Source organism: Macaca thibetana, chromosome 7, assembly GCF_024542745.1.
Source record: "Macaca thibetana thibetana isolate TM-01 chromosome 7, ASM2454274v1, whole genome shotgun sequence".
NCBI lineage: Eukaryota > Metazoa > Chordata > Mammalia > Primates > Cercopithecidae > Macaca > Macaca thibetana.
This window is the reverse complement of record NC_065584.1, coordinates 159,244,014-159,270,541: the sequence shown is the minus strand read 5'-3', so window position 1 is coordinate 159,270,541 and position 26,528 is coordinate 159,244,014. Positions and strand designations below refer to the sequence as shown.

General features: G+C 46.3%; 1 protein-coding gene across 2 annotated transcripts in view; it reads right to left on the bottom strand.

Annotated features, from left to right (window-relative positions):
* ARID3B (AT-rich interaction domain 3B) overlaps positions 1–26,528 on the bottom strand; it is a 60,460-nt gene that overhangs the window by 8,341 nt on the left and 25,591 nt on the right. For both annotated transcript variants that reach the window (XM_050799849.1, XM_050799850.1), the window contains exons 3-4: positions 16,442–16,513; positions 16,171–16,243 (exon numbers count right to left, since the gene is read on the bottom strand). In XM_050799849.1, the coding sequence (XP_050655806.1) occupies positions 16,171–16,243; positions 16,442–16,513 (145 nt within the window). The remainder of the gene's footprint in view (positions 1–16,170; positions 16,244–16,441; positions 16,514–26,528) is intronic.

Genomic DNA, 26,528 nt, shown 5'->3' with positions numbered 1-26,528 from the left:
TTCTCCCAGTGCTGTTCTGGACAGTAAACCTTCCCCCTACCAGAAAGACAAAAGCCTGATGTGGGCCCCCAGCAGGACAGAGCTAACGTCGACCTCCTTTCAGAGGCCTGTCTGCCCAAACACACCCATGGCCTTGAGTCCACACCTTCCAAGGCATTACCTGGAGTGTCTGAGAGGACCACTCCCAAGGTCCCCTCACACAGGGCTCCTAAGCTCATATTTCCAGAAGCTCCTAGGGCATCTTCACACATGTGACCCGTTTACTTCCTAGTCAGAATGTCTGTACTGGGCTCATCTTCATTCCCCTAAACTAGCTCCCTTTCCCCACACCTCATTTCTTCCCAGCAACACTACCACCCTTGGAAGTTAGGCAGGAAGGCAGGAACCTCGTGTCAGCACTGGCTCCTCTCCTCTCCCTATCACCCACTTTCAGGGTGCTAGAAGGGCTTCATGATTCGTCCTTGGAGGTACCTCTCAAAGGCATCTTCCTTTTTGGCCCGCAGCCACCATCCTGGTCCAGGCCCTCTCTGGCCCACAATTAGATGCCTGCAGTAGCCTCTTATCCATACGATCAACTTGCACACTGCAGCCAATCTTATTAAAATACTACTTTTACCATATTACTTACTTCCTTGTTTAAAAACCTATGAAAACTCTTATTGCTTACCTAGCTCATCTCACATGTCCAATCGCATGACCCACGTTCCTCAACGCTCCCTTAAAAGATCACATATGAAGTATTCCTGGCATATCTGAGCAACTCACTTGCACTCCAACTCGCTAGGCCTTCTCCCTGTTGCCCCCAAGACACGCTCTTTTCTGCCTCCAGTCAAATCCTCTACAGTGTCCTTCCACATCCACTCCTTCCAGGAAGCATGTTCTCACTACCCCAGTTCATGTGGGTTTCTTCCCTCTCAGAATTTCTATCATGCCCCTGTAAGTTCAGCAAATTGTCCTTCTCTAATTGTTTCACGTCTGTTCATCCGACATCCCTGGAGGACTGTCAACTCTATGAAGGCAGGGGTTGTCTTTCCTTTACCATGCCTACCATGCCTTACAGCGTTTAATAAACATGTCTACCCAGACATGTTTCTCGGAGTCGAAGCAACCAGCCCCATGGTAATTCAATTGAGAATCTTTTTCTAAAGTTTCTTTTTAGAGACAGGGTGTCACTCTGTTATCGAGGCTGGGGTGCAGTCGTGTGATCATAGCTCACTGTGGCTTGAACTCCCGGGCTCAAGCGATCCTCCCATCTCAACCTCCTGAGGAACTGGGACTACAGGGGCACACCACTATGCCTGGCTAATCTTTAAATTTTTTTGTAGAGACAGGGTCTCACTATGTTGCCCAGGCTAGTCTCGAACATCTGGTCTCAAGGAATCCTCCCACCATGCCTCCTGAGTAGCTGGGATTTACAAGCTCCACCCACTGCACCCAGCTCTCAACTGGGAATCTTTTTTTTTTTTTGAGTCGGAGTCTCACTCTGTTGCTCAGGCTAGAGTGCGGTGGCACGATCTTGTCCCACTGCAACCTCCGCCTCCCAGGTTCAAGTGATTTTCGGCTAATTTTTGTATTTTTAGTAGAGACGGGGTTTCACCACGTTGGCCAGGCTGGTCTCGAACTCCTGACCTTGGGTGATCCACCCGCCTCGGCCTCCCAAAGTGCTGGGATTATAGGCGTGAGCCACCGTGCCCAGCCTCAACTAGGAATCTTAAACACACTTCCCACACGCCTGTGACGTGCCTGCTGGGACCCTCATAATTGAGGCCAAAGGGGAAAACAGGTGTCAAAGAACAGGCAGTGGCCAGGTGTGTGACAAGCATAAGACAGATGTGGCGAGTGTTGAACCAGCATGGCAGGGCTTGCCCAGCTGAGGAAGTGCTGTCCTACAGGTCACCTTGGACAGCTAGCTTTGAAACTCCATCTGCAAACAGCTTTCAGAGTTTGCACTATTTTCTTTTGAATCTTTTTTTTTTTTTTTTGAGATGGAGTCTCACTCTGTTGCCCAGGCTTGAGTGTAGTGGTGTGATCACAGCTCAGTGTAGCCTCAAAATCCCGGGCTCAGGTGATCCTCCCACCTCAGCCTCCTAAGTAGCTAGGACCATAGGTGCACACCACCTAGCTCAGCCCAGTTAATTTATTTTGTTTTTTATTTGTTTTTATCTTTTGAGACTGAGTCTTGCTCTTTTCCCCAGGCTGGTGTGCAGTGGGGTGATCCCAGCTCACTGCAACCTCCGCCTCCTGGGTTCAAGTGATTCTCCTGTCTCAGCCTCCCGAGTAGCTGGGATTACAGGTGAGTGCCACCACACCTGGCTATTTTTAATAATTTTAGTAGAGATGGGGTTTCACCATGTTGGCCAGGCTGGTCTCGAACTCCTGACCTCAAGTCATCCGCCAGCCTCAGCCTCCCAAAGTGCTGGGATTACAGGCGTATTTTTATTTTTTGTAGAGGTGGGGTCTCACTATGTTGCCCAGGCTGGTCTCAAACTCCTGGACTCAAGCAATCCTCCCACTTCAGCCTCCCAAAGTGTTGGGATGACAGGCGTAAGCCACTGCACCCAGCTGAGATTTTCTAGTGTGGTTCGAACCGCCTCTGAAGGCAACTCCCCAGAGAGGAATTACAAATTCATTTTGAGTAGTCAATGGATTAACTGCCTGGCTATTTGAGATGGCATCTTTGAAGGACAACATTGTTACAGATGTAGAAATTTCATTAAAAATTAGCCTCTTTATAGTCACACACAAAGTGACTGTATTATATTAGACTGAGAGCTGCTTAGGGCAAGGGGGACACTGGCAGATACAGAACCTGAGGAGACAAGGAAGGGTCACAGTGGTGTCTGAAGTCAAGGTTGTAACCTAACTAATCAGTGACCTCTTCCCAGAGGGGAAAATGGACTCTTGTGGGAACTGTCATCACACCACAGAGAAACCGCAGGTAAGAGGCGCACTGGAAGCCGTGGTGGTGGCCCCGGCACCCTACCGTGTGGCCCAGCCCCACCCGCGGCATACTTCGGAAGCTGCTGTTTTCCTCACTCCACAGTGGACTCTCCTCACACAAGCCCCCATGCCCTGCTCAGGCACCCTGGTTCTGGAGATCAAGCTGATAAGGAGATTGGGAACATTCTTCCCTGTGGTTGGCCCTCTGTTAAACTGTTAAAGTGGCTCCCAGTGCAGGCTGGCCACTTGGTGCCATCAGAAACAAAGAGGAGGCTATGCCGAGGGCTCTCTCTAGATGACGGTGGGGCTTTCTCCCATCGGATAATCCAGACACAAAAGCCTGCTGTGTCTTTGATTCCTCTAACAACTGAGAGAGGCAGAATCTGCAGGGTGGTCTCAGCAGTTTGCTTTGTGCTTAATGGACCTGGTAGCCATTTCTCTTGTCCAAAGTAAATTCTACTATGAAGAAAGAAGGCCTTTAAGCTAAGTTTACCTGCTGAACAAGAACCAATAGGCAATTGACAGACTCAGGCCTCAGTTTCTGCAAATGTGAAGCGAGGAATTTGGACTAGATGATTTTCAGTTCTAAAGTCTATGAATAAAAAATTAAAACAAAATTCTGCTGATGTACCTTCAAGCCAGCAACATACAAATTGATAAACAAACAAAAATTGGCAGTTGTGATTATTACCAAAGGGAGAATGACTTGGTTTTAGGAACCTGCCTGAATGACAGAGTAATGTTGTCAAATGGCCTTGATACAGACGGTTTGAGATTTTCTCTGTGAAGGGCCCCTGGCTTAAGACCAGATTTGTGAAGTTCACATCCACAAGCAATGGCTCCTTTCCCAGCCTTTGTGGGAGGGAGCAAGGGGCTCTGGCCTGCTCTCTGGATGGTTTTCTATCTTCCTCTAAGGAAGCTCTTCACCTGAGAGAGACAGGCCTCTGTCCACGATAAATGCAAAAGCAACCCGCAGAGCACTGGGAAGGAGGCAAACACCCATTGAAGAGAGTTCTTTGTGGGTCACTGGTGTTGGCCCTACAGGAGACCAAATCTCCACCCCCATCATGCCTCCCAGAAGAGGGTAAGCACCTGATGAGGAAGCCTGTGGACTGTCAGTCACTGCTATCAAAGCAGGAGCTAGGATTGAGGGTAATTAATCATGCTCTCTCTGACAGGAATCCAGGGCCTTATCTGCACCCCAAGAAGTGCCGCTGGTCTCCAGTTCCCTCCTCAATAAAGGAGACTGACAGTTGCAACAAAGAGGCCCCTTATCAGATTTCAGCCAGGGAGCCTGCAGCCCGAGGGAGGGACGGATGTAAAAGGCTTTTATGAGGGCCATGGACCCAGTGAAGCTGGCGGGACTCCTGGGGCTTTAACCCTTGTTGGTGGGAATGCCGCTGGGCGCTGGCACTAGCAGACCACAGCTGTGATCAGCAGCTTCCAGTGCAGATGTGGCCAAACAAAAGCTGCTCCCTGGTACTTTGTTTTCCTTCCTGCCGCTCAGACAACCAAGACAACCTGAGCTGGGGATAGGGGTGAGGGCAGAAGAAAAGATGGTCTCTTCTTGCTTTGGAGACAAAGATGAGAGATGGTAAGAGTGTTGAAGGGAAAGTCACTTCCTCCCCATTGCAGAGAATGGGCCGGTTCCAGGGAAGTCCAGAAGCAAACAGGGGCAGGGACCCCAGACGGACTCATATGGCTGCCTTCCTGCCCACTGTGCGGGGTGAGGGCCCAGGACCCAGGGTATGGCCCTGCCAGGGACCCTCACTGCTTTTTCCTGGCTTTGAGAAAGATCATTAATCATTTCCATAGCCTGACTGTCAAAGAGAGCTGACCAGAGAGCCTGGAGAAGTTAAAATCTGTGTTAAGCAGGGAATGTGTGCAGGCTTCCTGAACATTCCTCTGCATCTTCATTCTTGCCCTGCTCCAGGCCTGCTCCAGGCCTGCTCCCCAGAAGCCAGTAGAGAAATGACTGCTGATTTTCCCCCATCACTTGTTCATATAGAGAATATCACAGTAGATACTGGCAACTACTAGAGGGGACAAGGGCTGAAAAACTACCTATTGGGTACTATGCACACTACCTGGGTGACGGGATCAATCGTACCCCAAACCCCGGTGCCATGCAATATATTCATGTAACAAACCTGCACATGTACCCCTTGAACCTCTAACAAAAGTTGTAATAGGAAAGGAAAAGGGAAAGGGAAAGGAAAAGGAAAGGTCTTCCGCTGGGAAACCAGGCAGCAGTGTCTGGCAGTCGGCCATGCAGCTTGTAGTTGCCCTGTTCCACAAGACAGGGCAGAGGCAAGGATGTGCCAATATGCTAGTATGGACTGACAAGAATCCTTAAGCCTTCCACCTCCAATTGCCCACTGAGTGGGTCTAACTTACATACAGTATAGTGCATTAACGTTAAACATACAGCTCGCTAGATGTGTACTTCCAAATACACCTCTGCAACCATCCCTCACATCAAAACATAGAACTTTTTTTTTTTTTGAGACAGAGTCTCAACTCTGTTGCCCAGGTTGGAGTACAGTGGTGTGATCTGGGCTCACTGCAACCTCCATCTCCTGGGTTCAAGTGATTCTCCTGCTTCAGCCTCCCAAGTGGCTGGGATTACAGGTGCTTGCCACCATGCCTGGCTAATTTTTGCATTTTTAGTAGAGACGGGATTTCACCATCTTGGCCAGGCTGGTCTCGAACTCCTCACCACAGGTGATCCGCCTGCCTCAGCCTCCCAAAGTGGTGGGATTACAGACGTGAGCTACCACGCCCGGCCAAAATACAGAACATGTCCAGCACCCCTAGAAAACTCTCTCATGACTCTTTCCAATTAATATCCATCCCTCCACCCTACCCACTCTGGAAATAAACTGCTATTCTGACATATATTTTTTTGAACTTTATATAAATGGACTCATATAGTATATATTCTGTGTCTGGCTTCTTTTGTTCCATATCAGGTCTGAGAGTCATCCTAGTGGTGTATAGCAGTAGTTCATAACTTTTTTTTTTTTTTTTGAGACAGAGTCTCACTCTGTAGCCCAGACTAGAGTGCAGTGACATGATCTCGCCTCACTGCAGCCTCTGCCTCCCAGGCTCAAGCAATCCTCTCACCTCAGCCTCCCAAGTAGCTGGGACTACAGCAGGTGCCACCACATCTGGCTTTTTTTTTTTTTTTGGTAGAGATGGGGTTTCACCATGTTGCCTAGGCTGCTCTTGAACTTCTGAGCTGAAGTGATCCGCCTGCCTCACCTTCCCAAAGTGCTGTGATTACAGGTGTGAGCCACTGCACCCAGCTAGTTCACAACTTTCTACTGCTGTGTAGTGTTCTAGTATGTGACTATGCTACATTTATTTATCCATTCTACTACTGATGGACATTGGAATTCTTTCCAGTTTTTGGCTATAATGAATGGAGCTGCTATGAATATGCTTGCCTGTATCTTTCAGTGAACACAAGCACTCATTTCTGTTGGGAATATACCCAGGAGTGCAACTGCTGGGTAACAAGGTCCAGGTATGTTTAGTTTTAGCAAACACTACCAAACAGACTTCCAAAGTAGATGTATCCCTTTACACTCCCAGCTGTAACGCATGGGAGAGCTGGTGGTTTTACAACCTTGGAGGCTAATTTTAAACTCATTACCTTTTTTGCTACTCCAGCTTCGACTAATCTCTTTAGGTGAAGTTCAACAGTAAATGTAATATTGTATTCTGCTATGCCTAATAATAAGATTATGGTGGCTGGGCGCAGTGGCTCACGCCTATAATCACAGCACTTTGGGAGGCCGAGGTGGGCAGATCACCTGAGGTCAGGAGTTTGAGACCAGCCTGGCCAGCATGGTGAAACCCCATCTCTACTAAAAATACAAAAATTAGCTGGGTGTGGTGGCAGGCGTCTGTAATCCCAGCTACTCGGGAGGCTGAGGCAGGAGAATCGCTTGAACCCAGGAGGAGGAGGTTACAGTGAGCCGAGATCGCATCATTGCGTTCCAGCCTGGGCAACAGAGCGAGACTCTGTCTCAAAACAAAGAAAGAAACAAAAAAAAGATTATGGCTATGACAACTGCATTCAGAGAAACTGGCCAATAAGTCAGAAGGAGGTGGACTGCGGGGTCTTCCCTGCTTTGCCTGCCACTGGGCAGATCTGGCTGGCATCTCCAGGAGGGGAGTGGAAGGCTGGCTGGGCTGGGGCACACCTCATGGGCCTTCTGGCCTGAGCAGTGCATGGCTGTCTGAGTTTCCAGTGCTGTCCGTGCCACTAGTCTCTCAAGACCCAGCAGAACTTCCCCATGGTGTAAGTAGGCCAAACACTCACTGTAATCTTTCCCTGTACCAACTCTTAGATGATTTACTGAATACTGGCTCACTTTGGGACAAAAGAGGCAAAACTATCAAATAACTCAATTTTCCCGTGTGTTAGAAATACCAATAAAAGATTTTGAAGGGGAAGAGGCTGAATTTAATGACAAAAGCAGGCTATTCAAATTAATTGTGACTTTCAAAAACCAGATTCCCTTTCTATGATCGTGGATAATGGGGTATTTATAGAGTATTATAAGGACTATTAAAAATGGAAAAAAACTATATATTTTTAACAGCAGCTGGGTCACTTAGAGAGAGAAAAAGATCTGGCCTCAGACAAAGGGCTAATCCAGACACTTAAAGATTTGCATTTTAGACTTTCATTTGGGAATAAAGTTAGAAAATGAAGCCCCAAAGCCTATTTTATCTGAAAAAGACAACATATTTTCATCTACCAGGAAGGTTGTCTAGGACACAGACCATTTACGGCAAGATACAAAGAATATACAAGAAATTGCTGCCACCAAAAGGCAAAGCAATATATGTCATGAACATTTCCTTGCCTGAGATGGATAGATAAGCACACAACAGAAGGAAAAACACTCAAGTTGCACTTTGAAGCATACTAAGCCCTTTTCCCACGGTAAATTCTTTGTATATTCTGAAGATCCAACAATCCATTTGGGAAAACCAAGGTCAGTTTGCAGCCTTGAACAGAACTGATGGGGGCAGGAGGGCAGGTCTACAAGTGAGAGCTTGACAAAACTTGTCTTCCACGTAGCCAGGCAGTTCCTTAGCCTGGTGTGCCCAGATGGGGCAGGGGCAGGAAAAGAGAGCCTTGCTGGAGGGCATTCTGGGCACCTCCTGTGTCCCCCAACCCCTATCCCATCCTGCCTTGACAGATGGCAGCCTCTGTGCCACTCCGAGTTGTCACATCTGCCCTTCCCTATTTCTCTGAGAAATAGCCCTGATCCTGAGATGAAGACCCATCTTGCACATCAGGTTCTTCCCTGTGTTCATCGGCTAGATGCTCAAAAGCACTACTGCACGGTGGCCTGTGGAGGCAGGCCAGCACCCTCTTGGGGGCAGTGAATGCTGCAGAAGACACAATCCTTGCCTGCTGCCCCAAAGGGGAGTGATGGGGTTGCTGGCTCTAGGGAACAAGTTTCTCAAAGATAAGGCAGGAGAAGCAAAGCACACTGGCTTTGGAGTTAGGAGACTGCATGCTAAGTCTGCTCTGTGGCCTTAGGTGAGTCACTTAACCTTGGTCTGCTTCTTCAGGGTTACAGGTGATAACCTTTGCTCTCTCTACTCCACAGAGCTGGAGCTGAGGGGAGCAGGAGATCAGATAATGGGTTGAAAGGGTTCTGTAATGTGTACGGTATAATAAAAATGCAAGTAACAGTAAAATCACCATTATCGTCATCATCATCCTGACTCTTTAATGAAACCACACTTTTGTTTCACTTCCTAGGGAATAAGAGAACAAGCTTTTCTTCCTCACTGATGAAGGAAAAATGAAATTGTTTATAATAGCCTTTGCTTACTAGACTTAGAAATTAGTCCCTCCCCTTCGGCACTGAAAGACTAAATGGAAAATCTGTGAGGGAATGGTATTTCAGAAACTACCCACAGGGAGTTAAATTAGCCAGACAATTTTATTTAGAACTGTTTTGGCTTTACGTTTGACAAAGAAACACGTTTTTTGTTTGTTTTTTTTTGACAGTCTCATTCTGCTGCCCAGGCTGTGGTGCGATCTTGGCTCACTGCAACCTCTGCCCCCCAGGTTCAAGCGATTCTCCTGCCTCAGCCTCCCGAGTAGCTGGAATTGCAGGCATGTGCCACCATGCCAGGCTAATTTTTGTATTTTTAGTAGAGATGGTGTTTCACCATGGTGGCCAGGCTAGTCTCAAACCCCTGGCCTCAAGTGATCCGCCTGCCTTGGCCTCCCAAAGTGCTGGGATTACAGGCGTGAGCCAATGCGTCCAGCCGAAACGTATGTATCTTTTGCACACACAAGGCAAAAGATGAGCCAAAAGGGGCATCACAGTTCTAAAACCTAACTAATCTTTTCTAGAGAAATACTCTGGTGGGAGTAGGGTGGTAGGGGACAATCAAGGGCAAGGTGCTTAACTGAATTTGGCTTCAGTCAGCAAAAGAGGAAATACATTACACAGCAAGGACAGGAGAGAAGCATTTGGTCTCGGAGATTCCTGGTGTCGTTTCACATAATTACTTTGATAGAAAACTGCTAAAGGGGCTTTTCTTCTTTTGATTTTTGTTCATCAAGGGTAGCTCAATAGACACAATCATGGACACACAATACAGACAATAGAAACTTCCAAGACAACTTTAATTGAACCCTCTCATTCTATAGATAAGGAAACTGTGGCCGCCAGAGTGGGGAGGATGTGCTCAAGATCAGGAGAACGAAGGGATGTTAGCCCTGGCTTTGCACTATCAGTCCAGAGCTCTTTCCACCTCCACAGGGCACTGCCTCATGCGACTCCATTCTTCTCAGGCTCCTTTATGGGCAGGCTGCTCTGCTGTTCAGGGAGGGGAGGGGGTCGCCAGGGTGTAAGTCACCCTGGTCTTGCCTAGAAACCAAGGTGCTGAGGGCTGAAAGGCCCATCTGTTGCAGTCAATTCGCCCAAACATGTTAACAAGCGAGAGACACAGCACAAACCAGCAGTTATGGCCTGTCCCTGTCTCCCACTGGACAGCCGTTTTATCACCTGCAGCTGCGGTCATTTGGGGCGGCCTGCTGTGTGCTGCCTCCCTCAGAGCCGTCTGCTTCCTCTGTGGGCACAGCCTGCTGTATCAAAGCTGCCGGTCCCTCTCACAGCCCAGTTGGGTGTCTCCAGGCCTTTGAAACTCAGGCTATTTTCTTTCTTTTCTTTCTTCCTTCCATTTCCCTTTCCCTTTTTTTTTTTTTTGAGACAAGGTCTCACTCTGTTGCCCAGGCTGGAGTGCAATGGTATGAGCTCAGCTCACTGTAGCTTGACCTTCCAAGCTCAAGTGATCCTCCCACCTCAGCCTTCAAAGTAGCTGAGATTACAGGCACGTGCCACCACACTCAGCTAATTAAAAAAAAAAAAAGTTTTTGTGTAGAGACAGGGTCTCACTATGCTGTCCAGGCTAACTCAGGCTATTTCCAATGACTCCTGTGATATCTATTGCTTATCTTTCATATTAGCTATGGAGGCCAAGTCCCTGAACTGCTGCCGAGGTCTATGAGGCTTTTCCTTGGTCCCAGCTAACAAGATCTGCCTCCTGTGTCCCCCAGACCCTCCACAAGTGACAAGTCACAAATGTCTAAGGGCCCTTGGTCTCACCATTCTGTTAAGAACAAAGACAGCCGGGCTCGGTGGCTCACGCCTGTAATCCTAACACTTTGAGAGGCTGAGGCGGGTGGATTACCTGAGGTCAGGAGCTCAAGACCAGCCTGGTCAACATGGTGAAATCCTGTCTCTACTAAAAATACAAAAAAATTAGCCAGGTGCAATGGTGTGCACCTGTAATCCCAGCAACTTGGGAGGCTGAGGCAGGAGAATCACTTGAACCTGGGAGGCAGAGGTTGCAGTGAGCTGAGATGGTGCCACTGCACTCCAACCTGGGCTGCAGAGGAAGACTTCGTTAAAAAAAGAAAAAAAAAAAAAAAAAAAAACAGGCCAGGTGTGGTGGCTCATGTCTGTAATTCCAGCACTTGGGAGGCTGAGGCACGAGAATCACTTGAACCCGGGATGGGGAGGTTGTGGTAAGCCAAGATTGACCACTGAACTCCAGACTGGGACTCTGTCTCAAAAAAAGGAACAAAGACAGCAAGCTTCACATGATTAAAAGTGTAATCTGAAGCCCAGAACGGTGTGGTGGTTCATGCTTGTAATCCCAGCACTTTGGGAGGCCAAGGCAGTTGCATCACTTGAGCCCAGGAGTTCGATACCAGCCTGGGCAACACAAGGGCCTCGTCTCCACATTAAAAAAAAAAAACAAAAAAAAAAAAAACACAGAAAAATTAGCTGAGTGTGGTGGCGCACACCTCTCAGCCCAGATTCTCAGGAGGCTGAGGTGGGAGGATCACCTGAGCCTGGGGAGGTCAAGGGTGCGGTGAGCCATGATTGTGCCACTATACTCCAGCTTGGGCAACAGAGTGAGACCCTATCTCAAAAATAAATAAGATAATTAATTAAAATAAAGGTGCAATCTGTTCCCACCCCTCTTTTAAAATTTTCTTTTTTTTTTTCTGAGATGGAGTTTTGCTCTTGTTGCCCAGGCTGGAGTACAGTGGTGCGATCTCGGTTCACTGCAACCTCTGCTTCCCGGATTCAAGTGATTCTCCTGACTCAGCCTCCCAAGTAGCTGGAATTACATCTTCTTCTTTTTTCTTTTTCTTTTTAATTATAGGTATGGGGTCAGACTGGGCGCGGTGGCTCACGCCTGTAATCCCACCAGCACTTTGGGAGGCCAAGGCGGGTGGATCACGAGGTCAGGAGTTTGAGACCAGCCTGACCATCATGGTGTGACCCTGTTTCTACTAAAAAAAATACCGAAATTAGCCAGGCATGGTGGTGCATGCCTGTAATCTCAGCTACTGAAGAGGCTGAGGCAGGAGAATTGCTTGAACCTGGGAGGTGGAGGTTGTAGTGAGCCGAGATTGTACCATTGCACTCCAGCCTGGGCGACAGAGCAAGACTCCATCTCAAAAAAAAAAAAAAAAAAAAAAAAATTATAGGAATGGGGTCTTGCTATGTTGCCCAGGCTGATCTCAAACTCCTGGTCTCAAGTGATCCTCCCACCTAGGCCTCCCCAAGTACTGGAATTATAGGTGTGAGCCCCCATGCCCCACTCCCAATCCTCTTGAATCACTCACTCTAGTTCAGACTACCAGATAAGAGTTTTCTAGGAAGGAGATCGCTGGGAAATAACAACCTCTACACTATCTTCCTGCCTCAGTCTCTCCTTTCTAGCCCAACTACACACTGCCACAACAAGTTTCCTGAAAGCCTACATTTTGCCTTCAATAACTTAGCTGTATCTATAGACTGAAGTACTAACTTTTTGGGCAAACATAGCCCTTCAGAGTCTGGTGCCAGCTGACCCATCCAGGATGGCCCCTGGCTGTGGGCCACCAACAAGGGTTCTTCCAGCTACACCAGGACCACATGTGTCACAGCATTTTTTCCTCCACCTACATGGTTGGGTCTGATACACTAGAGCCACAGCTCGTCTCAGAGGCTTTCTGTGTACTCCAGCCCAGGGTGAGGTCCCAGCATTCACTCCTGTAGCACTCAGTCACAGGAAACAGCGCTACCTGATATGGCTTGCTCTCATGTACCTGACTGAAGGTAAGATGATTTTCACAAAAAGATTTTTTTTCCTTTTTTGATTTTTTTTTTTGAGACAAGGTCTCACTTTGTTGTCCAGGCTGGAGGGCAGTGGTGTAATGTTGGCTCATGGTGGCCTCCAACTCCCCGGCTTGAGCAATTCGCCCACCTCAGCCTCCCAAGTAGCTTGGGACTACAGGCATGTATCACTTCGCCTGGCTAATTTTGTTTTATTTTTTGTAGGGACAAGGTTTCACTATGTTGCCCAGGCTGGTCTTGAACTCCTGGACTCACCTGATCCTCCCGCCTCAGCCTCTCACAGTGGTGGGATTACAGACGTGAGCCACCACACTCAGCTAAGAGTTTTCCTTGCAGAGAAAATTTTACATCTTTATTCTCTTTCCCATCTTTCCATGCCAGAGAGTCTCAACAGGGGACAATTTTGCCCTCCAGGAGACATTTATGACATCTAGAGACATTTTTGGTTGTTGTGACTGAGGGACTGCTATTGGTATCTAGTGGATAGAGACCATGGATACTGCTAAACATTCTGTAGTAACCAGGTGCGGTGGCTCACACCTGTAATCCCAGCACTCTGAAAAGCCAAGGTGGGAGGATCACTTGAGGTCAGGAGTTCAATACCAGCCTGGGCAACATAGTGAGACCCCATTTCTACAAAACAAAGAAGTTAGCCAGGCATGATGGTGCCTACCTATAGTCCCAGCTACTCAGAAGGCTGAAGCAGGAGAAAGGCTTCAGCTCAGCACTTTGAGGCTGCAGTGAGCTATGATCGCACCACTGCATGCCAGCTGAAGCAACAGAGTGAGACTCTGTCTCAAAACTAAAAACAAAATCCTACAGTGCACAGGACAGTCTCCACAACAAAGGGCTATCCATCCCAAAGTCAACAGTGCTGAGGCTGAGAAACCTTTTATTAAAGTAACAAGTAGCAGACAGAACCGTTTCCCTTCTGTTGGTAATGCCAGCAAATAGTGAAATACCTGACATAAGTGCTGAAGACAGGACAAAGATTTACTCAGGACCTGAAGAACCATAAACTGACATTATCAAAGGAAGTCACTCGCTCCTGCTTTGGGTTCACTCAGAAATATACTAGATGGAAATCTGGCAGTCCCAATTGCCGCAGAACAGCAGGATATGCAGCAAAGACTGCTCTCTACTGCTGACTCTCAATTATGGGGCAGCTGGCTGAAGGACGCAGATGCACCCAAACCTCAAGCAGCTTGAATACCCTGCATGTGGCAAGCTGAGCCGGGAAAACCAACAAGACTGCTCGCACAGCAAACATGTCCTGAGCACCTTCCTGCCTGGCCCTGTGCTAGCACTGGGGACGTGAAAGAATGACAAAGTGGTCCTCCTTGAGGAGCTCCTAGTCTAGTGGGGACATATAGTAGTAAACAGTTACTGATCTTCACAATTGGCTTGGCTGATCTCACTTCCATTTTCCTTTAAAAATCCTTCAGGGAAGGGAGAAAAACAATGAAGTGGAAAATAAAGCAGTGGAGCTCCACTGCTGATTAAAATCTATATTGCTATGGCAGCCCCTTTGAGACAGGATCAGCTCCTGGGTTTGCACCAGCTGGGCTTGTGGAGCTTGTAAATAATTAAAAGGTAATTGGAAGGGGAGACCAAAGTATTAAGTGGATTTCTCTCTCTCAGGGCAAACGGGGAGGTTCATTGCTGCCAGTCACATTATCTTTCAGGATTTCATATATATATATATATATATATTATTATTTTTTTTTTTCTTCTTTATTTTTGAATGGAGTCTCACTCTGTTGCCAGGATAGAGTGCAGTGGCAGAATCCTGGCTCACTGCAACCTCCATCTCCCGAGTTCAAGCAATTCTTCTGCCTCAGCCTCCCAAGTAGCTGGAACTACAGGCAGGCGCCACCACACCCAGCTAATTTTTGTATTTTTAGTAGAGACGGAGTTTCACCATGTTGGCCACGATGGTCTTGATCTCTTGACCTCCTGATCCACCCACCTTGGCCTCCCAAAGTGTTGGGATTACAGGCAGGAGCCACTGCGCCCAGCCTCAGGATTATATTCTTGTTTTTTACTGACACATGTAGTTCCAGGTAACAGCTGGAGGAGCAAACTAATGAGGGATGCTCAGATTGCTTTGATGGGCTTAGAGATTGGGGAAAACCAAGATTCAAAACTTTCAATTGCCTTTTTAAGCAAACCAGCAGTAACAAACATGCTACCAAGAAGGCAATAAGGCTGCCAAAGGTAAAGGAGTGGGAGGAAGGAGGGAAAGAGACAGAAATGAGCTTAGAATATTTAGCTGCTGGGGGCTGCCATTACAGCTTGGCCCAGGATAAAGAGGAAGATTTCATTCTTAAGTCTCAATAAAGTTGTTGACACAGGCACCAAGGGATGCATGATCAGCTGTAACAGGATGCTGGGAACAGGCTACTGGGAGTAGTTCTCTCCTATGGTTTTGTCCTGAGGGTGATTAAGGTGGAGCCACACAGGTTGCTGAAGGCCTTCTCCTAGAGAGGCTGGGGTGCTGGCCATGCATTCTGAGGGCTGACTTGGCTGGTGAACCCATTGCTATGACTGAATACAAAGCCAGGAAGTTGAGTCACTCAGCTCTAAACTCAGTCACACCATAGTCTATAGTGGAGATGGCTCTTGGGTATGTGCAGGGAGTGAGGAGAGAAGGAAAGAGAATTGGGAGGGTGCGTTATAAAGCAGATGGCGGCTGGGTGCAGTGGCTCATGCCTATAATCCCAGTACTTTGGGAGGCCAAGACAGGTGGATCACTTAAGGTCAGGATTTTGAGACCAGCCTGGCCAACATGGTGAAACCCCATCTCTAGTGAAAAAAAAAATACAAAAATTAGCCAGGCATGGTGGTGGGCACCTGTAGTCCCAGCCACTTGTGAGGCTGAGGCATGAGAATTGCCTGAACACAGGAGGCAGAGGTTGTAGTGAGTTGAGATCATGCCACGGCACTCCAGCCTGGGCAACAGAGTGAGACTCTATCTCAAAAAAAAAAAAAAAAAAAAAAAGCAGACGCCTATGTACCTGACCGTTAAACTGCAGGAATGTTCTAACCAAGCCAGCAAATACAAACATCAAAAGTCAATGGGTAAGAAGAAAGTGTTGGCCTTTCCTTTCCAAGGATCATTTCAGACCTTTCCAAAATATCCTGAGGGGCCTCTATTCTTTCACTTACCTTTCTCAGTCTCCATGAGACTAGATACGCCAACAAGAAGCCTTACATGCTAGATTAAGTGAAGTCCAGGGTAGCTTTAAGGCTTAAAAAAGGCATATTTGAATTTGAAGTGATTCCAGAGACCAGTTAATTGGAAGAAGAGACACAAAATCAGGCAGGGCCAAATGTGGACGATCATTCCATCTACTTTGTGCCAACGCCTTCTCTGTCCTCTTCAATCTGGCTATCAGTTATTTGGCTAAATCCAGAACCAACTGGCAGTAAATGCCTCTTGTCCTCCTGGATGAGGATTAGTGGTCCAGGATGTTTAACAGTGATTAGCACACAGTAGGCACTCTATCAGTATTCCCTGAATTGGAACGATGAGTAGATGCACACTCACCCCTCTTCTGCATAAAGACGAAGAGGTCATCCAGGAACTCTTTCCTTTCAGGATCACCGTCCAGTTCATACAGCTGCAATCCCAATCCCCCAAGAAAAACACACAATGAAAAATTCCATCTTGCTGAAGTCTTATACCAGTTACACTATGGCCATCTGAATCACTACAAATGCAACTCACTGGCTACTTTGGTCCTTATTTCTTGGGAAGCAGCTATAACAAGCCACTGCAGAACTGCCCCTGTCTATATCACAAAGGAAATATTACAGACCTTGGCAAAATCTCGAGAGATCTCTCTTCCCCGGCCTCCATCTGCATCATCACTCCAGGCCAAACCACCATTCTAAAAGGGAACAAAACACAAAGTTGAGAGGGGCAAAGGAAGAGAAAGAGTTAGGACGGAGGGCAAGGCAATCATTTAGGGCAAAGATGAAGACGCTTAGCAATTGTGCTATCCTCACTCATACTATAAAAGACACCTCAGAAGACTAAATCTGCCACCCTTACAGGGACATCTTTTTTTTTTTTTTGCTTTCGATTTGGTTCCAAAATAAAGAGGGAATCGGGTGGAAGAATCTTCTTCATTTGTTGGAGAAGGGTGGGTGTCATTTATACTTGATAATCCTGGAAGAGGAAGACACAAAGGCCCACGTTGCTTAGAAGGGGCTCATTCCTAGCTGATCCTCAGAAGCCATCACTCTGAGATGCACCACTTTCCTGCAGACTGGGAAGATACCTCACCTGGTTTCCTACACAACACTCTAAGTAATAAGGGTCAAAGCAAGCAGCACATACATCCTGAAGTTGGTCTCTTAGCCAAGCCTCACCATTCAAAACCCTAAGCCGCATGGCAAGAATTCATGGTGATACGAGGGCCACCATGGCCTGAGATTGTTCCCAAGGTACAGACTCTGTGCCACTAGGGCGAGAGTTCATTTTTATTAGAGAAACAATGAAAATCTAAGCCCATCTTGAGTGAATGGGTTGAAGCAACACCATTCAACTAAATAGGAAGGAATGGCAAATATTCTTTAACCTTGCTTCCCATCTTTATTCAGTCCAGTAACTCTTTTTTTTTTTTTTTTCTGAGACAGAGTTTCGCTCTTGTTGCCCAACTGGAATGCAATGGTGCGATCTCAGTTCACTGCAACCTCCACTTCGCAGGTTCAAGCGATTCTCCTGCCTCAACCTCCTGGGTAGCTGGGATTACAGGTGCATGCCACCACGCCCGGCTCACTTTTTTTTTTTTTTTTTTTTTTTTTGTATTTTTAGTAGAGATGGGGTTTCACCATGCTGGCCAGGCTGATCTCCAACTCCTGACCTCAGGTGATCTGCCCACCTCGGCCTCCCAAAGTGCTGGGAATACAGGCATGAGCTACTGTGCCCAGCCAAGTCCAGTAACTCTTATTCCTCCAATCAGGTATCTCTTCAGCGGAAAGCCTTTCCTTCAACCATGGCTATACTAAGTACTCTAGAAGCAATCTCTGTTCACTTCTAGCTTAGATTTTTAACATATTACTTGGAAAGTATCTGTCATCCCCACCATATGGTAATCTCCTTGAGAGCAAAGGTGTCTTATTTATCTTTGTCCTCAGGCACATAGCACATTGCCTGGTACACCAATTAAGCACCTCTTCAAAAAATATACAGATACCTTACAGGGGGTTCAAAAAGTCTTTGTGCTAGTGAGGGTATGAACTCTCACAGGAGAACTCTGTTGTTCACCCCGACCCACCGGTCAGTGGAGGTCCCACACCAAATCTGTCATACTCATTTCTCCCATAGGACCACAGGCGCATGCGCACCATGCCACCCAGCTGCCCGGGGTATGTATGTGGTGAGGAAAGGACATGTGGAGCTGGGGAGCAGTGGTTTCTTGGGAGAACATTCTTTGGACTACTCAGGAATCTTCTTCTAAAACCATGTCAATGAAATAAAAGCTTGGTTGAATTCCATTCTCTTCCACCTTCCCCTTTAATAAAGCTTGTCTGAAAGGAGAAGGCATTATGCAGTTATATTTTGGGGCCATACTTTGCTTCACCTATTCAAAGTGGGCTCTGAGATGCAGACCCACTTTCTGATAGCAGCAGTCTGGCACACAGTGATGTAAGTATAATCAAGAAGTGACACTCTGTCAGTTAAAATGAAACAGACTACACCAAACTGTTTCTCTGCTTATCTAGTAAAAGACGTGTGTACGGAACTGCTCGGTAAATGCTGTCTGACCGTGCACTCATCATCTCCCAAGGCAGACATTGTTGGATCCCCTCCTACAGTACCTTCAGCTGAGGGGAGCCAATAACCAAGTGGGAGGAACATTGTTTAGAAAGAAAAAAAAGCTAAAGCTCATCCCACATTGTAATTACAGTCACCCTAAATCTGGTGTCATCTGGTGGCAACTAGCACAATGAATAATCAAGATGAATTATGCCTGTCAGGTCAGCAAAACCAGAGAGAGTTACATTCCCCCTTTCAAAGGATGCAGTAGGTTGCCCTAATGCCCAGTGATTTTGTTTGAGCCAGTAATTCCTGCTGGAAAGTCAATTATCCCGGGAGCCCCTATCGGCTGAAAGACATTTAATGGGGGATCATTGCCGCTTCTGTTATGTCAGCTGTTTACTGCGGCAGCTCAATTCCCAACTCTCTGGCCAGAGCTCTGAAGCTGATCTTGTTCACAGAAGGATTCTTTCTCTATCAGTCATCAAGAGAGATGAAAGCACCACTTTTTTTTTTTTTTTTTTTTTTTTTGCTAATTATAGTAACTTCCAAGCACTCTGAATGCTCACTCAAAAACTATTTAACACTCAGTTGGGTGGAAAGGGTGGAATCCACAACCTAAAAAGTCAGACAGGGCTTTCCACAGCAGGAGAGCAGTGTGAAAACAAGCACGCTGCTGTGACCACTATGTGACTATGTGTGAAAATAAACACCCAAGTGTGAGCGCTCGGCTCCAGGCACGGAGAATGCCTTGGTAGGATGGGGGCTGGGGCCGGTAGGGTCCTCTTGATTTCTCCAGCTTTGTCCAACCTGCAAGAGAATCCGAGCAGTAGGATGGTGAGGCCTTGCACAGAGCCCACTAAGTGTGACCCACTTAGCTTGAAATGCCTTCAGCTTGGTGACCACAGAGATCAGGAAGACTTGCCAGAGCAGGAAAGAAATGAGACACCGAACTCTGAGTAATCACTCTGTTGGACCCATTCCACAGATAGGAACTGTCAGTTACTCTATTTAAAGAAAATGTGGGGAAAATAGTTGCCCAGAGAGGAGGTATTTTCTTTTGTCCAGCTCCAAGGCAAGGATGCTCCATTCAGCTGGGGCTGATGGAAAAATGTCCAGCGTGCATTCATTCTTTGTCTTAAGGCAGTTAAACTTTGATCCTGCTTCACAGGATTTTCTGGTTGAGGTGAGAGTAATTCTTGAGCCCTGCCTGCCTTTCACAGTCTAGCAGAGCCTCCTGCCTCTGCCCAGCAGGCAGATTCAATGCCTTTCTCCTCTGGGCTCTATCACCTTTGTTCAGTTACTTGTCTGTCTCCAGCCCTGAGCGCATAGAAAGCACTGACCGGCTGGGCATGGTGGCTCTTGCCTATAATTCCAGCACTTTAAGACCAACCTGGGCAATACAGGAAGACTCTTTCTCTCTCTCTCTCTCTTTTTTTTTTTTTTTTTTTTTTGAGACAGTCTTTCTCTATTGCGTAGGCTGGAGTGTAGTGGCATGATCTTGGGTCACGGCGACCTCCACCTCCCAGGTTCAGGCAATTCTCCTGCATCATCCGCCTGAGTAGCTGGGACTACAGGTACATGCCAGTATGCCTGGCTAATTTTTGTATTTTTGGTAGAGGTGGGGTTTTGCCATGTTGGCCAGGCTGGTAAGGGAGACCCCATCTCTACCAAAATAATAATAATAATAATAATAATAATAATAATAATAAAATAAAGAGGGAGCACTGACACATCTGCTAAAAGACAGAGATGGGCTCCCCCGTGGGATCTCCAACCCCACAGCTCCTCTGTCTTCCCCTCCCCCTTTCACTGGGTGGGTTATAGGCTTAACCAGTTATTTTCTTGGTTCTTAACTCTGATCAACTGTTGTGAAACATGGTCACTTATGCAATTCAAGTTTGTGTGCAGTAGCTTTCTCGGCTTATCAATAGGGTATGGGTGTGACTACTAGAAAATTATCAGCCCAGAAATAATTTTTTCTCGGATGCTGACTGTGGCTGACTGAGACTGTAATGGTGGAAGAAAGCAGGGAACAGAGGCAGATGGAGTGTGGGGAAAACAAACTCAAAAAGAGACAGCTCAACATTTTAGGGATCAAAAGAGGTTGATGAGGAAAGCATTTCGGTTGAAGGCTTGCTGCACGCAAGTTTAACCTGCCCAGGGAACAGACTTTGTTACACCATCAGCAGCAGGCAGCAGTATTATACAGCCCAGAAATGTGTGTGGGAAGTCAACAGTAGCCAGAGTGGCCACTTACTGCCATTTACAGCCTTCTCAGCCTCTCCTACTTGAGAACTGTCTTTTAACATCTTTGATCTCTCCAGGAGCTCACAGGAAACTGATAGTTTGCTCCCAAATACACACCCAAGACTAGCTTTGGCTACTATACCTACATTCAGCTAATTTTCCCCAGGAAAAGAAGGTGGGGGGAAAGGGAAAAGGTAGCAGAAATCTAGTGTTTGTGTGCCTTCTGCATAACAAGGATTGTACCAGGAGCCTTACAAGCATTTTCTCACTTAATTCTATAATGTAGAAGTGGTTATTTTAGAAATGGGAAAACAATGGCTCAAAGAGCTCAAATAACCCGCTCAGAGCTTCTTAGTGACAGTGCCAGGATGTAAACCTAGGTCTGTTTGGCTCTCTCTGTTACACCATGCTGACTTGTAGTTGGAAAGAATAATACTAAGTGTTCTGGGTAGGGAGATCAGGAAGGGAGAAAGGAAGAAAAAGAAGTGAGAATAAAATCCTCTGTCCATAGATTCCTGAAATGCCCAGGTCACAGCACTGGGCAGCTCCTATCAATGGGAGATTCTTTTATTCCTTGCTTTATCTCATGGCTTCACCTGGGCACTTTAGCCAAATGAAAAGCAGCCCTCACACAATGCTTGCCCAGGAGAGTTATCTGGCAGTTCTGAAATAAGAATTGCTAACTTTTTACCTCCCTCCAAAATAGACCATTCAAGTAGAATGAGCCCCATCTTCCCCCAGAAGACAGAGGATCAGGGGAGAGGGAGAGAGAAAGAGAGAAGAGGGCTACACCTCTGAATGGACCAGAGGAAGATGGCAGCTTACACCGTGACACGTACACACACGCCTTCAAAAATAATGAATCAAGGTCCAACCTGACTGCTACTCAAAATTAGAATAATGCTTCCCCAGCATCTCAACCCTGGAACCCATTTCAACAGCATACAGGAGAAATAAACAGACTCACTATCTTTGAATATCTAAAGCTAGTGAGTGAAAAGAAACTAGGCTTTTTCCTCCTTTCTTTCTAAAGCCCCAGAGGGCACAACTAGGGTGATAGGCAGAAGTTACCTGGAGGAAGATCTCAGGTCTACAGAAGGACTTTTTTAAAAAACAATTAGGACTGCCTGGTAATGGAGTGAGCTTCCCAGGAGGTGGGCAGTTTGCTGTCTCTGGACGACCATCTGTATGGCATGTCATGATGCAGAATCCAACATGAGACAGGGTTGGAGGAGATGGTCTCTAGGGTCCCTTTCTGTCCTGAGAAGCAAAGACCTGATGACAAGTTTATTCAACACAGATTTCCTGAGACCCTACTCCAGGTAGGGCATTGTACAAGGTGCTGAGAATACCACTTAAAAAAAAGAGTTCCCACCACTGGGAGTCCACCATGAAGTTGGAAAAACAAACCGAACACATATAGCATATAATTGCAAGACAACAAATAGGAAAACCCAGGGTGCTCAGGAGGTAGAAGAAAAGGCTGGGTGGCTTAGAGGTGGAGGTTAAGCTGGTCTTGAAGAATGGGTTGAAGGGAGATTTACAGTTTAAATGAGCATGGAGTGGGGGATAAACAAGGCATGTTTTGACAGGGAGGATATAAGGACAGAAAGTCTGAATAGTTAAGGTTGAAAGGGGCTGTGAGATGCCTTGAATACCAGAAGGAAATTTAAACTCTGAACTGTGAACAGTGGGGAGGCAGTGGATGTTTTCTGGACAGAAAAGCACATGATTAAATCAATGTTTTAGACTGTTTAGTGGCACATTTTAGTTGGAAAAAAAAAAAAACAGAAACATACAAATGTATAAAGACACCTGATTGGATTGGAATCACGGGGGATTTTCACTTTTCCTTTTTTTTTTTTTCATTATATTCATTCATGTACAAACATTTGATCACCTAGAATTTACCAGTTACGGTAAAAGGTTCTGAAGGAAAAACAAGAAGACAGATGATCACCTCATGGAGCTTACTGTCTAATGGAGAGACAGCGAGAGACAAACAATTACAAAACACAATTATGCTCATTTTGTTTTATTTTAAAAAACTATACTTTCTAGATTAATCTGAACCATTTGTCACAACTTATCATTTGCTTTCCATCCTACAATGATTTGGAACCAGGCTGCACTGAAATCATAGAAAATTTCTCATAGAACTGATACCTTCACATTATTTATTTAGTCTTTCTTTTTTTCTTTTTTGAGACGGAGTCTCACGCTCTCATTCAGGCTGGAGTGCAGTGTTGCAATCTGGGCTCACTACAACCCCCGCCTCCCTGGTTCAAGTGATTCTGGTGCCTCAGCCTCCCGAGTAGCTGGGATTACAGGCACATGCCACCATGCCCAGCTAATTTTTGTATTTTTTTTTTTAGTAGAGTCAGGGTTTCACCATGTTGGCCAGGCTGGACTCAAACTCCTGACCTCAGGTGATTTGCCCATCTCAGCCTCCCCAAGTGCTGGGATTACAGGTGTGAGCCACTGCGCCCGGCCTATTTAGTCTTTGAATTACAAGTAAGAAAGTAGTATGATTTTTCATTTAATCAAAAACATGTTTAATGCCCCTCAGTAATGACTTGTAATGCTGACAGATTTTGTAAATGGTATTGAAAAATTTAGAGGGAAAGGCTGCACTGGGGGTAGGTGACTGCGCAGTAGCCCAAGTTGAGAATGTGGGACTGGGGGAGATGGAGAGTAGCAGAACCAGGGAGAAATAAGTGCCATAAATAGAGAATCAGCTGGATCTGGATTGAGGGGATGAAAGAGAAAGAGAAAGATTAATCTGAATTCTTATAGTGAGAAAGGTATGTTCTGATGCAAACAGAGGCTGGACAGGGGATCAAGCAGGAAGCCTTTAAACACTAATGAAAACAGACCACTGCCCAGGGAGGTGGGGTGACAAAACCAATCTCACAGCCCTGGAAGAAGCCAGGTTATGAAACTTGGCAGCAGGAGAAGCCAAAGGCTTACTGCCAATGAGAAGAAAGGGGTAGATTTAACGAAGGTCTCCTGATCCAAGAAGGCTACCTTGGACCTTTTCTTTTTACTGACATAAAAAAAAAAAAAAAAAAAAAAAACCGACCATGCCTCTAAGATCTTAGGAGCCAGCCCTGCATTCCTTAGAGCTGTACCTCCCCAGAGACAGAAGCGCCTGACTTTAAAAGCAATTAAGTATCTAGGCTATTTTAGGATTACTCCTTGACCACCTGGAATATCTTATTAAAGCACAGCTCAGATGTCCAAAGCAATTTTAGTTCCCATACCTCATTCCTCCCCAAGGCAAGGGTTAACCCTTCCTTAGAGTTTAAAGCCCAGGGGCTAAGCTAACAAGTCTTCACTTGGGTCCCTGATATTTTGGAACCTCTCAGAAACTGCCCTGTCCTTAAATCACCATTGCGCATACTGACAACTTTTATAGAGATTCTTGAGAGTTCTCTGAAGACACAGAACAGGGTGCGGTGGCTCACACCTGTAATCTCAGCACTTTAGGAGGCTGAGGCGGAAGGATTGCTTAAGCCCAGGAAACATATTGAGACTCCATCTCTACAAAATTTTAAAAAAATTAAAAATTAGCTGGGCATGGTGGTACATGCCTATAGTCCCAGCTACTTGGGAGGATGCAGTGGGAGGATCGCTTGAGCCTGGGAGGCTGAGGTTGCAGTGAGATACAATTGTACCACTACACTCCAGCCTGGGCAACAAGGCAAGACCCTATTTCAAAAAAATAAAAAATATTAATTAATTTTTTAAAAAGACACAGAACGATAATGTGTCTATTCTCTATAAATCAAATAGATTATGAATCCCAAGGTCAAGGATTTAAGCAAATTCCTAGGACCTGAACCTCAAAGTAATCATTAGAAAATCACTAGACTTCAGGCCAGGCATGGTGGCTCATGCCTGCAATCCCAGCACTTTGGGAGGCTGAGGCAGGCGGATCACTTGAGACCAGGAGTTTGAGACCAGCCTGGCAACATGGTGAAACCCCGTCTCTACAAAAAAATTCAAAAATTAGCTGGGCATGGTGGTGTGTGCCTGTAGTCCAAACTACTTGGGAGGCTGAGATAGGAGGACTGCTTGAGCCTGAAAGATGGAGGCTGCAATGAGCCATGATTGAACCACTGCACTCCAGCCCAGGTGACAGAGTGAGACCCTGTCTCAAAAAGAAAAAGAAAAAGAAAAAGAAAATCATTAGACTTCAAAGGGGCTGATCCCAAGCTCATGGATGCCAACTAACTGCTCCAAAATACAAAATGTAACTAAAGCATTTGGGCTGACTGTGGCTGTTGTTGTTTTCAATAAGCAACAAATAAACTAGCTTATCGCTGGCCAGATCCATGGCTCTGCAGGCATTACGTGTACCACATTTGTGACTGCTCTACTGCTGGCCTGATTAATGATGTAATGTTAAAAATCCAATTCTCAGATCTTGGTATGAAGAAAAGAAAAAACACTCTTTGCCCTCATATCAGTTTTAACTGATTTCAGGAGGTAATGAGACATGCACAAGGCATAATGGGCAGGATTACAGGAGAATCCTAAGAGGGGAGGGGAGCCCCAGGAAGTAAAACAGATACTGTTATAAGCAACACTGTTGGACTACAAAACCCTCTTGATAAGATCAGGATTAGTGCTCTTAACTAAACCGCTCAGGCCTTAGAAGCACTAGAGTTATAATTATCAGATGCACACCTTCCGCTGTCAGGTAACTTTAGCAGGAACCAGAAAGAACCTTCCCACCTCTTACTAGCAGTAGAGATCAATTCAAACTCAGTGGCTTGGAAAAGAGCTAAAGGACACTTCTTCGATTAAGCTGTAGAAAGGGGGCAGAGTAGGGGAGGAAGAGAGGGCAGCGGTCCCACCTTTCCACTAGGCACAGAATCACCCCATGCAATGATCAAGAAGATTTCCCAGAAACAGGTGTTCCTACAAAAGGAGGCACAAAAACTAAAATGCATTGTTGGTGATGAGGACACCCTGATGCCAAGGCATGAACTGGCCCAGCCAAGTCCAAGTCTGAGAGCCACAGAGGTAAGTCACTCCTTTTCTCTGCAGAATCTGACTTGGCAGCACTATGGCTTACTCCAACCCTTGAGCTACCACCTGAACTTCCACAATGGTTGCTGACATCCATTCACACCACAGAGGCTCCACTCAGAGTTGCACAAAGTCAGAGCTGGAGAGCCCAGCACAAGAACACTTCATTGGACCCACAGGTGACAGAAAGGAAACAGACCTAAGAGGTTGGGAAACTTGCCCAAAAGTTTCATAAAACTTTTTTCCCCCCAAACAACACATTTTAAATGTATAGGAAGAACATTTTTAAAAATTGCTATCATAAGTTACTTTATAAAGTCAAAAAATCCCTCTTTTATTTTCAAATTTGGGATTCCACAAGTTTGGGTGTCCTCAGGCAGAACACAGTCATAGTTTGTGTTTAAAATCATTCACAGGGCCGGGCGCGGTGGCTCAAGCCTGTAATCCCAGCACTTTGGGAGGCCGAGACGGGCGGATCACGAGGTCAGGAGATCGAGACCATCCTGGCTAACACGGTGAAACCCCGTCTCTACTAAAAATACAAAAAACTAGCCGGGCGAGGTGGCGGGCGCCTGTAGTCCCAGCTACTCAGGAGGCTGAGGCAGGAGAATGGCGCGAACCCGGGAGGCGGAGCTTGCAGTGAGCTGAGATCTGGCCACTGCACTCCAGCCCGGGCTACAGAGCAAGACTCCGTCTCAAAAAATAAATAAATAAATAAATAAAAATAAAATAAAATCATTCACAGATTTTTCAGAGCTTCTCCTAAGGCTTCCTCCAGGTCCACACCCCCATCCCAGGATGCTACTATGGTATACACATTCCTTCTCTGATGACAACTGTCTCTATGCCACCTG